The sequence below is a fragment of the Nannospalax galili genome, unplaced genomic scaffold, assembly GCF_000622305.1.
Source record: "Nannospalax galili isolate Female #2095 unplaced genomic scaffold, S.galili_v1.0 scaffold63, whole genome shotgun sequence".
Taxonomy (NCBI): domain Eukaryota; kingdom Metazoa; phylum Chordata; class Mammalia; order Rodentia; family Spalacidae; genus Nannospalax; species Nannospalax galili.
The window spans coordinates 3337403-3349878 of NW_008355272.1; the positions used below are offsets into that span (position 1 = coordinate 3337403).

The following is a 12476-nucleotide window of genomic DNA, read 5'->3' on the forward strand; positions in this document are numbered from 1 at the left end:
GGATTGACATGATAGGAGAGAACCAACTCCTGCCACTTGTCCTTTGACCTACACATGGGCATCAGAGAGAGAGAGAGAGAGTGAGTGTGTGTTCATCCGAGAGGGACAATGTGCATCACCTGCCTCTCTGATCCATTCTTGGAATTTGGTCTTCAGGCTTCTCTGGAACTGGGAAATTGGGGAAAAACTGATACATATTAAAATTACGTTTTGCAGAGGAATTGGAGTAGGCAGTGCTCTTAGTTTGTACCCTTGGCTACCTTGGTGTATAGCATCTGCTCCCCATTTGAGCTGCCACAATGGACCACTGGCCTATCTGGGCCCTGCTGGGCTCCTGTGTGCAGTTCAAATGAGGCAAGACCTCAGCCATCTCAAATGCCTGACTGGTCCTCACTCTCTGCTGTCCCCAGATGTGTGGGAACAGCACAATGTCTGCACCGCCTCCAAAGGGCAGGTATGTCTTATCTTCCAACAATACTAAAAGCCTGGACTTTCTTTAGACCTATCGAATGCCAATGATTGTTTTCATTGCTGTCTATAGGGGATGGATGAGCGAATATTATATTGCCCTGGAGATTTGCTTACCTCACATAATGAAGGCATACTGTTGTGGGGATAGCCATGGCAACATGTAGTGAGTCAGGAGTGTGTTTTGTGGCACCCTTAGTGAGAGACTTGTTCTGTTGATCTATGGCCCTTCTGAGAAGCCTGGGGAGTCAGCTTACTCCCTGGATCTTCTTTAAGGTGTTTATGATTCCAACCCATCCTCTGTCCTCAACTTCCTGAACAGGAGAATGTGGCTGGCTTCACTCTTTTTCCCAGAAGGGGAAGGGGAAATCTCTTCAGTCTGCCCTGGGTCCTAGCAAGAGGCCTGGGATAGTCGTTTTCCATGGCCCTGCTATTTTGCAGACTATTCTGTTTCTTTCCTCCATCTACAGAAAAAAGCAGAGACTAGTTCTGTTCCCTCACCCCATCCCAGCCTGGAAATTCCTTTAATTCTCCCCTGAGCCAAAGGATTCCATGTTCTGGACCCACCTCCTCTATGTAATACATACACACATAGACGCATGCACAAATATACATGTACACAGAATCACACACACAGGCACCCCAAAACACACATAAAGACACAGGTACAGCACACACACACGGGAGCATACAGAGAGACACACACTGGCATACATACATATGCACATATAGACACAGGCACACACACAAGTACAGGCACACTCATATACCCACAGGTATAGGTATACAGTGGCACACACAAAGGCACATGTAAACACATGCATAGGCACACACACACAGGCACAGGCACAAACATAGGCATGCACACACATAGGTTCACACACAAAGAGGCATATGCACACCTACACAGGTATACCCACATACAAGCACATACACAGGCACAGGCACACAGACACAGCACACAAGCACAGGCACACACACACACACACACACACCATTCTCTGTAGTTGTCATAATCTGCACTGTGACAAACCAGGCTGACATGCTGGTCATGTACATTTTGTTTCGTTCCAAAGGGATACGTTTTCACTTTTGAAACTCCCCCTTTAAACAAGAACAACTGTAAGATTTGGGGTCTCTGGCTGTCCATAGAGAATTCTGAAACTGATTCATTTCTTTCTAGATTTCTTCAAACTGTGGAATAGGATTTGGTTGAGGGTAAATGCAGTGCCAATCTTGTGATTAAAAAGTATCCTTTTTTCCCTCTCCCTACCTAACATTTCTTACAAGGCATGCTCAAGTGATTGCTTTGGGGCTCTGGGCTCCTATTCCCATTGAAAAGACCTGGTGTCCTTTGCCAAACACTTAGAAACATTTGAACTTTATAGTTTCTGAAGTTTTACTTTTTTGTTCCTCTGGCAAGCTGGTGAGCTTGATGAAGACCAGGATTCTTGATTGAAGTTCAATGCTGAGTCTCCAACCCTGAGATTAGTGCTTGGATCATAGAAGGAGCTTGATGAATATATCAGCCAGTTTTTCATTGCTGTGACAAAATGCCAGAAAAACCAATTTAAGGACAAAAGATTTACTTGGCTCTTGCTTTTAGCCGTTTCGGCCCCTAGTCATTTGGCCTTGTTTCCAGGCCTGTGGTGAGACAGAGCACATGGCAGAGCTGCTCACGTCATGGTGGGCAGGAAGTGGAGTGACCAACAAGAAAGGTCAAGGATGAAAGGTATCTCTCCAAGGCAGGCCCCCAGTGGACCGTTTGCTCTAACTATGCCCCACCACCTAAGGACCCAAATCAGCAGGCAGGAGAGAAATCCTGCAGTGAGTTCAGGTTCCTTGTCTGATACTCCTCCCCTGCTTTGTGTTTCTGGTGCCCAGGAGACCTGCTAGCAGTCACCCTCAGGGCCATCTTTAGACATAAATTACTCATGAACACATTGACCCCATCAGATGGTTGTCTTCATGGGGTGGAGGGAGCCATTGCTTCTTAAACCACAAGGGCTGAGGAATGGTCAGTGTCAGAGAATATCTATCAAGACTTAAATTTAGTTAAGTAGCTATATAGCCCATGAGTTTGAATGTAGACTCGCTGTTTTTCCCAGGATGATCCAAAAGTTTGGTGTAAAGCCAAGATACTGTACTCACTAAGTATAATACACACACTCAGCCTGCTGTCCCCTCAAGTGACACAGACAGGCTTGAGGCCTGAACAGCCATAGTTACAATGACAACAATAGACAGTGATTCCAAACTGTGGGAGGGAAGTTGGAAAACTGAAATTATACAATGTCTAATCAGCTGTTCTCAAATATACAATTGTGTGGGTTTTGCTATTAAGTTGAGAGCTTATAAATATTTCATTGCATTTGAAAATAATTTGTAGCTTGTTTTTTTTCTCACTTCTCAAGAATTTGTAAATTTGTACAATGAGTCCCTGGAATCTTGGTCAGCTATAAATTCAGTTAATTGTATGAAGCCATAATTAATGGAAAAGCAAAATTTCAAAATCTTTTTTCAAAGTTCTTTGTGGGATGGGTCCTGGGGGTACATGAGGGGTAGGGAATATGACTTTAGGCCTGTGGGTGTCCATGCACATGTATGTGTATGTGTCTGGAGGCCAGAAATTGACACCAGGTATCTGCCCTGATTACACTCCACTTTATTTTTTGAAACAAGGATCCTTTTTTAATATTTTATTTTTTTCATTTTTATGTGTATGAGTGCATTGACTGCATGTAGTAAGTGTACCTGTGTCATGCAGTGCCTAAGGAGGCCAGAAGAGGGCATTGGAGTCCTTGGAACTGGAGTTAAAGACAGTTGTTAGCCGCCATGTAGGTACTGGGAATTGAACTTGGGTCCTCTGCAAGAGGAGGCAGTGCTCATAACTGCTGAGCCATCTCTTCACCCCTGAGATAAGGATTCTCATTGATCCTGGAGCTCATCAATTGAGGTAGGCTGGGCTGGTAGGTTTATGGGCTCTGGGACTCCTCCTGTCTCTGCCCTCCTAGCACTGGGCTTACAGACCAGCAGCCATGAATGGCTTGTGTGTGAGTGCTAAGCATCCAAACCAAGGTCCTCATGCTTGTGTGACAGGTACTTTACCACTGAGCCTTCTCTCCAGCCCCACCACCCTCCTTTCAAACTTCTTGATGGTAGAAAAACTACTTAAAGGTAGATGTGGATTGTTTTAATATGTCTGATTGATGTGGGGGCAGGTCCTATAAAGATAAGAACAGAAAAGCCAATGGATATTTAGTTCAAAGTGATCTCCCAAAGTCCTATGGGGTGGGGCACAGATGGCTCAATGGTTAAGAGAGCTTGTTGCTCATGCAGAGAATCCAACTTTGATTCCAGAGCCAGCATCCACATCAGGCAACTCACAACCACCTCTAATTCCAGCTCTAGGGGATCTGACACCTTCTGTGCATGTATTCTACACACATACACACATGTATATCTAGTTAAAAATCTTTTTAAAATCTGTAAAATTCTGGCATAATATGCTGTATTTTCGTGGAGTTCTCGTAGATGGGAAATACTGGTGTTCTGCCTCTGTGGTGTTTGGATTAACTCCTTATAATGTCAGTTGTCATGATCAGACATGTCACCTAATCAACTTCAAATAATCTCCTCCACCTTTAGTTATCTTGCTCATTGAATGGCTTCTGTGTTTTAATCTACTGTTTCATCTTCTTTCAGGAATCCTGTTCACGATGTTGGTATTTGGACCAGCTTGTGGATTTATTCTGGGTTCTTTGTGTACCAAAATCTATGTGGATGCAGTCTTCATTGACACAAGTAAGCAACAGATCTCAACTGCTAACCACCCCATAAGCATTTTCATTCTCACAAATGAGTCTTTAGCCTATGGAGCTCTTACACTGTCCACTAAACAATATCTTTATGTTGCTCAGCTTTCCATTACTATGACACATATTCCTGAGATAATCAACTTAAGAACGGGGTTTCAGAGGTTTTGGTTTATATGTAGTTGGCAAGTTGTTTGGGGCATATTGGCAAGGTTCCACATCATGATGTCAAGCACACGGTAAAACAGAGTTACTTATCTCATGGTGGCTGGAAAGTGAAGAGAGACAGGAAGGAGCCAGGGTCCCCATAACCCCTTCAAAGGCATACCCCCAACAACCTAACTTCTGCCACTATGCCCTATCTCCTAAAGGTCCCCCCTACCACAGTATCTATGACAACCAATCCCCAGATACACCGGCTTTTGAGGAGACCATCAAGATCCAAACTTGATGCATCTGCCTCTTGATCTAGCAGCCCACTTGGGGTTAAATGGAAACAACATAAGCATTGGTTCAGAGGGTCTAGACTCAAGTCCAGACACCTGCTTAGAGCCAAATAACTCCAAGAAGTTGCATCTAATCATTAAATGTGTGTTTTCCTCATCTCTAAACTGAGTGTGACAATCATTATGTCAGTCTAGAACTATTTTAAAGACTTAAATGAAGCCAGGCGTGGTGCTGCATGTCTTTATACCAACTTTCGGGAGGCAGAGGCAGGCGGATCTCTGTGAAAACAAGGCCAGCCTGGTCTATATAGTGAGTTCTAGGCCATGGCTACAGGGAGACCCTGTCTAAAAAAGATGAAGGAGAAAGAGAAGAATAATTATGAAAAGATAGATATGGTAATATCCAACCTATACTCATTCAGAGTTGGCCATGAGTTTATATGAAAGCCCTAGTTCCTAAACTGAAACTTGGAACACATGCTCTGGAGATGTAAAGTGTAAGTGTGCTATTGGAATCAAAGAAATGAATTGTTTGAAAATCTTTTCTCTAAATCACTGTTGGGGTGGCCTTTGTGAGAAGAATGTCCACTTAACACCATCTTATGGAGCTGGGAAGACGGCTTGGGAGATAAATTGCTTGCTATGCAAGCATGAGAACTGAGCATCAAATCCCAGCTGGGTGGGCATGAAAGACTGCCTGTAAGTCCATCATTTGGATGGTGGAGACAAGGGATCCTTGCAGAAAGCTGGCAGGCCAAACTAGCTGAACTCGGGCAAACTGGGGTCAACTGAGAGACCTTGTCCAATTGATATAGTAAAGAGTGATTAAGGATGAATCTAAGCATCAGCCTCAGGCCTCCTCAGGGATATGGATACACAAGCACATGCATCAATACATATGTGCAAATACTTATACACACATACACACACATCACACAGATAGATGCAAAATAAATTTAAAAATAAAACCACCTAAGCAAAACTTTCTGTGTTCTTAGGAGGAAGACCACATATTTCTCAATCTCTGGGCCTCCCTACCTGTGATTCTGTGATTAAACTGGGTGCTGGTCAGCGTGAACTACGCTCTTGTTTTAGTTGCTTGTCTCATTGCTGGGACCAAATACCTGACAAGAAGAAGTTTAAGAGAGGGAGAGTTTATTTTGGCTTATAGTGGGGGCAGAAACCCATCATGGTGGGAAGGCACAGCAGCAGGAGTGTGAGGCCTCTGATCATACTGCACCCATAGTCAGGAAGCAGAAAGTGGTGAATGCTCATGCTCAGCTCACTTTCTCCACTGTATTCAGTCCAGGACCCCATCCCATGGGACAGTGCCACCCACAGTGGGTGGGTCTTCCCACCTCTATGAATCTAATCCAGATATTCCTTCACAAGCATGTCCAGAAGCTTGTCTCCCAGATGATTCTAGATCCAATCAAGCTGACCATGGAGATTAACTACTACATTTGTGCTGTAGGAACAAACAATCTCCAAGTCTAAGTGATTATATGCACTCAAAGTTTATTTCTCGGTCACAACCCATTCAACATAGATTGGTATTGGGAAGCAGGTGGGACTTAGCTCACCATGGTCACAGCTCACAAAAGTTTTTATCCTGACCCCAGCTTGCACAATTTGGAGGCAGGAAGCCAATCTGACAAATTACAGCACATTTGTCCTTAAAACCTGTGCCCCAAAATAATACACCTTCTTTCTGTTCACATTTCATTACCAAAGCAAGTTGAAACAACACCAGATGTAGAGTGACTTACAACAGATATTTCTGATCTCACAGTTCTTCCATGGGTCTGAAATCCAGCAGCGACTTCAATGGGTGGTTCTGGCTCATGGCTTCTGAAGCTAGCCTGGTCTACAGTCCTCTTCAGGACAACATCAAGAGGGTCTAACCCCAAGCTCATGCCTGTGATAGCCATGCTAACTCTTCATGACTCTGTCACCAAGCCTCCCATAGAGTGGATAAAAGAGGGAACTTGGGGGGCTGGAGAGATGGCTCAGCGGTTAAGGACACTGGCTGTTTTTGCAGAAGACCCAGGTTCAATCCCAGCAACCACATGACAGCTAACAACTGTCCATAACTCCAGTTCCAGGGGATCTGATGCCCTCTTCTGTCCTCTGCAGGCATTGCATGACATGGGTACACTTACATGCATACAAACAATACATGCTTACACATAAAATAAAAGTAATAAATAAATTTTAAAAAGAGGGAATCCGAGACATGGAGCCAGTCTTGGTACCCTTATCTTAGAAATGATGTCATATTGTATGCGTCACTCTGCTATAAACCAGTCAGTTGCTCAGGTCTACTGTCAAGCAGAAAGCTTATTACACAAGAATGTGAAGTGTGGGTGGGACAGGGACCTTTAAGGATCACCTGAGATGCTGCCTACCCCATGTGGTTGCAACTATTGGGGCCCTGAAAGATAACACTGTATTTCTGAATAGTGTCATGTGTCACATCTCCTTTCTCTCTACAAGCAGGGGGTAGTAGGCCATTCCAACTTCTCTTGCTGATCTATTCTCAGGATCAATAAGAACTCTCAGTCCCTGGGTTCCACATCCATCATCTCTTGACAGTGCTAAATTTACTAATTCACCCTAAAGAAATAATGTGGTCTTAAATCCAATCGAGTTGCTCTGTGGTTCACTCCATTAATCCCACTGATATATTTACTTGTAGCTAATGATGTTACAAACTTCCAAATAGAAAAATAAAATCAGATGCAACTTTACTTATTTATTCTTGTCAAGTGCTAGGCTTGTTCAAGAAGAGCTGGGATGCTGCTGTTTTCCAGAAGCTGGCTGGCCCTGTGTATCCCACTGTCCTAGTTTGCTTCCCTACTGCTATGATAAAAGCTCTGACCAAAATCAACTTGAAGAGGGAAAGGGTTTATTTTATCTTACATCTCCCAGGTCACAGTTCATCACTGAGGAGGTTGGGACAGAAGCTCAGGGCAGGAACCTGGAGTACAGACCATGTAGGAGCCCTCCTTACTGGCTTGCTCCTTTGGCCTATTCTCAATTTGCTTTCTTATACAACACAGGACCACCTGCCCAGGAGTGGCACCACCCACGGTGGGCTGGGTCCTCCCTCATCACTCAACAATCAAGAAAATATCCCACAGACATGGCCACAGGCCATTCCAATGGAAGAAAGTCCTCACTGAGGGTCCCTCTACCCAGGTGTATCAAGTTGACAACTGAAGCTATCCAGTAAACCCACTCATACCAAGAAAGGATGGACTGGTACAGGACATGTCACATGACCAAGTCAGCTACCATCTCATGTGAACAGAAAAGCTATTGTCCACTGTTGCACCAAAGGCAACAGAAGACAGGGGCAGCAAGGGGTTTGGAGAAGGAGGATGTGCCCCAAGAGGATGCTGCCTTGAAGTCCTAGGCATATTAGTGGTGAACCCCTCAAACCAAAGTCTTGGGAACAGCTAGAATCTCTGAGCCAAAAAGAACATTGAGCATCATTCTCTTTAAAATCTTTGATTATACCACTGAGGAATGTGAGCCTCAGACTGTGAAGAGGAGGTACCAAATCTGATGGGCATATCTTCATAAAATCAGTCTCCCAAGTGGCTGTGCAGACATTTCCATCCATAATTCCCCTCCCCACACCCCATCCTCAGAATGAAAGAGCCTCTTTGCATGGTGCCTGGAGTGACATGGGTAGCTATGGTCATTTAACCCGTCCACCCACAGGGTCTCAGCTTTCCAAGGCTGTCCCCTCAGCACACACTGATGTTCTTACACTGTTCTGTTCACATCTTTGCTTGCCCTTCTAAGCTCTGTGAGAAGTGAAAAAGTCTCCTCCACAGTTCCAAGCTCCTTGGCACTTTGATGTCACCAGTGCATAAGACAGATGGGTGCTTTTCTTTCCTGTATGGGCACCTTGATAATGGCAGCCTTCCCCATGCACAGGGTGACAGGGGACTGTTGCCAAGAAGGATGTCTTCAGTCACTGTCTGCTTCCTTCCTGAAGATACCTGAAGGTGGCATTTCTTACCACTAGAGGGTGGAAGAGCATCACTAATTCTAAGGAGTCAGCCACACTATTCTCCTTTCCAAGCAATTTTTATTGTTCCTGATCTTGTGACAGACACTTGTCATCCGTGAGTGGATCTGGTTGTATTTTGAGGAAGGGATTCTTTATTTTTTAGGGACTCCCTTATGTTTTTACTCAATTCCTAAACCAGAGCTGTTCTTTAGGGCTGCTCAATGTATAGGAATGTTACATTCCACATGAATGTCTGTGTGCACTGCCTGCTTGGGGACAGGGGTGGAGGTAAGCAGGAACGGCAAAGGCTGGCCTGGAGTTTGTGCAGAAGCAGCAAGTCATCCCTGGAAGGGCCGTGCTATGGGACAGATGGAGGAAAGAATGGCCTTTCCCTTGATCTGGCAAGCTGAGGAGGCAGGATTGCAGGGAGAGTCCAGGAGAAAGGAAGCCTGGCTGAGACCCAGGTGTCGGGCAGCTGGGAGTGCAGTGGAGCAGGTCTTGGAGGACTGAGCCAGCTCTCAGGAAGAGGTGCTCCTGGAGGGCAGCAGGCAGCTTTCCTAGACACTCCACTCGTCTGACTGTACTCAGACACAGTACTTAGCAGCCCCTGCCTTTCATCTGTTTGATCCCACGTGGTGCTCTTGGCCTCTCTGAAGGCGAATAGAGCCCTCCTGTGAGAGCTGGGGGAAGAAGTGATGGCATCTCCAGAATTTCTGTTTTAGAGTATCTTCGCATAGCTAAAATGCAGACAAGAACAGGACCTTGAAAAAAGGAGTTGGTTGTAGAGTCATTGAATCAACCAACCTTAGTAGTGTGGGTTTATCAGAGGACGATTAGGATGAGCATCAACCATGGACTGATCACTTTAAAGGTAACAGAGTTGTCTCACTGGCAACCTAGGACCTTGCGAGGTAGTGTAGCTTCTATTCAGCGAGGCGTTATCTTGCAGTGGCTAAGAGTTCATACTCTGGAATCAGATCCCAATGACCTAGACTACACATCTGTGAGCTCTGTGATCCTAGAGACATTCCTTCTCATGAGTCTGTGTGGATGACACAAGGTAACTGTGCAAAGTACTGGGATGGTACGGGGCAAATAGTAAGTGTGCACTAAATGTTAGGTCTAATGAGGCATCATTAGCTTCTGCAGTTAGAAACTAAAGGTTTCAACCCCAGCTCACCTGACCCTCAAACCTCTTTACACCTGGCAACTTGTCTCCCTGATACCTGAATTTAACCAGAAAGCTGCCCCTCCCACGGACAGGAACCTTCCCTGAGATGATCTAACCACACCAACACAACTATGAACACTTGTCCTAAAGCGCACGTACACCAGACAGACTTGCAGATAGCTGCATGGCGTTTGTAGCTGGAACAAGATACGACCTGTCTGCATGCTTACAGAGAAAGGTCACCAGCTGAGCCCCCACTCTGCCTTTCTGAGCCCTGGCACAGCTGCCAGATTCCTTCAGTTGGACTGATTAGCTAGGCGGCTGGGATCTGGAATGTTTCACACCACCCTTCTTGGCTTCAGTTTCTAATTAGGTTTGTCACTTAATGATACTTTTGGAATTCCTGAGTCCCATAGCAAAAGTTGACAAAGTAGGTTAAACAAATAGGTAAGTGAACTTAAAAATGCTCAGAGAACCACAGAGCCTCTTAGACACCAGTATGGCTAGGTAAACGAAGTGACTTTTCCCATTTTGCTTTAACCCACTTTTCTTCTAAGCAGACCTATTGCTGAGTTTATTCTTATTCATATTCATATTCCTGGTGATTTTTTTCCTTTTAACCTTGGAAATGGAGGCTGGAGCTTGCTCACCTTGCCCAACATAACTAGAAAACAACAAAGCAACCCAGAAGCCAGATGCCACAGTGGAGCACTTAGAGAAATGGATCTTGGGGCTGGAGAGATGTCTCAGTGGGTAAGAGCGCTTGCTCTTCAGGCATGAGGGTCTGAGATTGAATACCCAGCTCCCGGAATAAAGGCCAGGCATGGCTGTGCAAGTGCCTGTGACCCTACCATTGGGAAGTGGGGACAGGTGGATCCCCAGAGCTCACTAGCAAGCCAGTCTAGTCAAAATGGTGAGGATTTTGTTCAGTGAGAGACCCTGTCTCAAGGCAGTAAGGAAGAGGGCAATCAAGGAAGACACCTAGACATCATGCTCTGATATCCACAGAGATGCTCGGACCCACACATGAGCACAACACACACACACACACACACACACACACACACAGAGTACAACACAAACAGGGAGAAGGAGCTGATCTTAGAAAGAAGACTCTGTATTTATGTCCAAGACACTTTTGCAAAGACAGGCCCAATTGTGTACCATCTCTTGACAGGCATTTCATCATGGCAGGCCCAGCAGATAATGTTCCTGCTTCCATCTCCTCCCAGGCCTCTCCCTTCCCACTCACTGAACTACCTTGAAAATGATATCATGTATTTTCCTCATTCCTGGAGTGACCAAGGGTAGACATGTGGCAAGAGAGAGCTTATTCTGTTTACCCAAATTTCCTTATATGTGACATCTTGGTTCAGGCTGTCTCCTCAGCCTGGGCCACTGTTCTCACCCCATCCTGCTCTGAGTCTGGCTTCATTGACAATTGGATATATCTGAGTAAATGACACAGATTAGTACTTTTCAGTTTTGCTCTGGACATCTTACCAACAGCCACCTTCAACCAACAGGCTAAAACTGCATGGCAGCAAGCTTTTAAAGTCTAGACATGCATTCAAACCAGATGGAAAAAGGAGGAGATTCTTGAGCTTTACCCCCAAGTCATACCTGAAACAGTACTTTTGCTACCCTAAACCTCCTGGGATTACTACCAAAGCAGGATGTCGATTTCTCAAGCCATCTGTAGTAGTGAGGGTAGGCTATATCATGCTGCAGAAACAGGCATTTTCAAGCATCCATGACTTGGAATGGTAGTTTATTTTTTTGTGCTTACTGCATATCCAAATCAAGTTAATGCAGGCATTTTGTTCACTGTGGTCTGTTACATACTGTCTTAGGAGGAAGAAACATAGGAACCACACAGACCAGCACATGCACACTCAACACAGAGGTGACACATATTCCTTCTGCTGATTCTCATAGGTAAAACTCCGGCACACAGCTATATTTCACAAAAGGAGGGATGTGTGCTCCTCTGTCTCCAGAGGAAAAGACAGTAAGAAGGCAGACATTGGTGACATCTGCCACTCTGCTATTTGCCCGCACACATAGAGAATTCTCCCTCAGCATCAGCTATTCTGCCATGCGTCTTGAGTATTAACAATTGCCATGAAAGAAAAGAGAGATTTTTCACTGAGTAGCTGAGATGCCTCATAAAAATTGTGTTTGAGGAGTTGGGGAGATAGCTCAGTTGGTAAAGTACTTACTATGTGAGCATGAGGGTGTGAGAAGCCTCGGAACCTATGGAAAAGAGCCAGGTATGGTGATCCATGCTTGTAATCCCAGTACTGGGGACCTGGAGACAGAATCCCTGGGGCTTCCCACCTGTCAGCCTAGCTGAATTGGTGAGCTCTAGGCCAGTGAGAGACCTTGTCTCATGAAGCAAGATAGCCAGCTCCTGAGGAACAGTACTCAAGGTTGATCCCAGACTTTCATATGTATGTTCCCATATAAGCATTCTCTCTCTCTCTCTCTCTCTCTCTCTCTCTCTCCCTCTCCCTCTCCCTCTCCCTCTCCCTCCCTCTCCCTCTCCCTCT

At 45.2% G+C, this 12476-nt stretch overlaps 1 protein-coding gene across 4 annotated transcripts in view; it reads left to right on the plus strand.

Moving 5' to 3' along the window:
- Window positions 1-12476, plus strand: part of Slco3a1 (solute carrier organic anion transporter family member 3A1) — a 333074-nt gene that overhangs the window by 249625 nt on the left and 70973 nt on the right. For all 4 annotated transcript variants that reach the window (XM_017802983.2, XM_029555668.1, XM_008852334.2 and 1 more), the window contains exon 3: window positions 4174-4272. In XM_017802983.2, the coding sequence (XP_017658472.1) occupies window positions 4174-4272 (99 nt within the window). The remainder of the gene's footprint in view (window positions 1-4173; window positions 4273-12476) is intronic.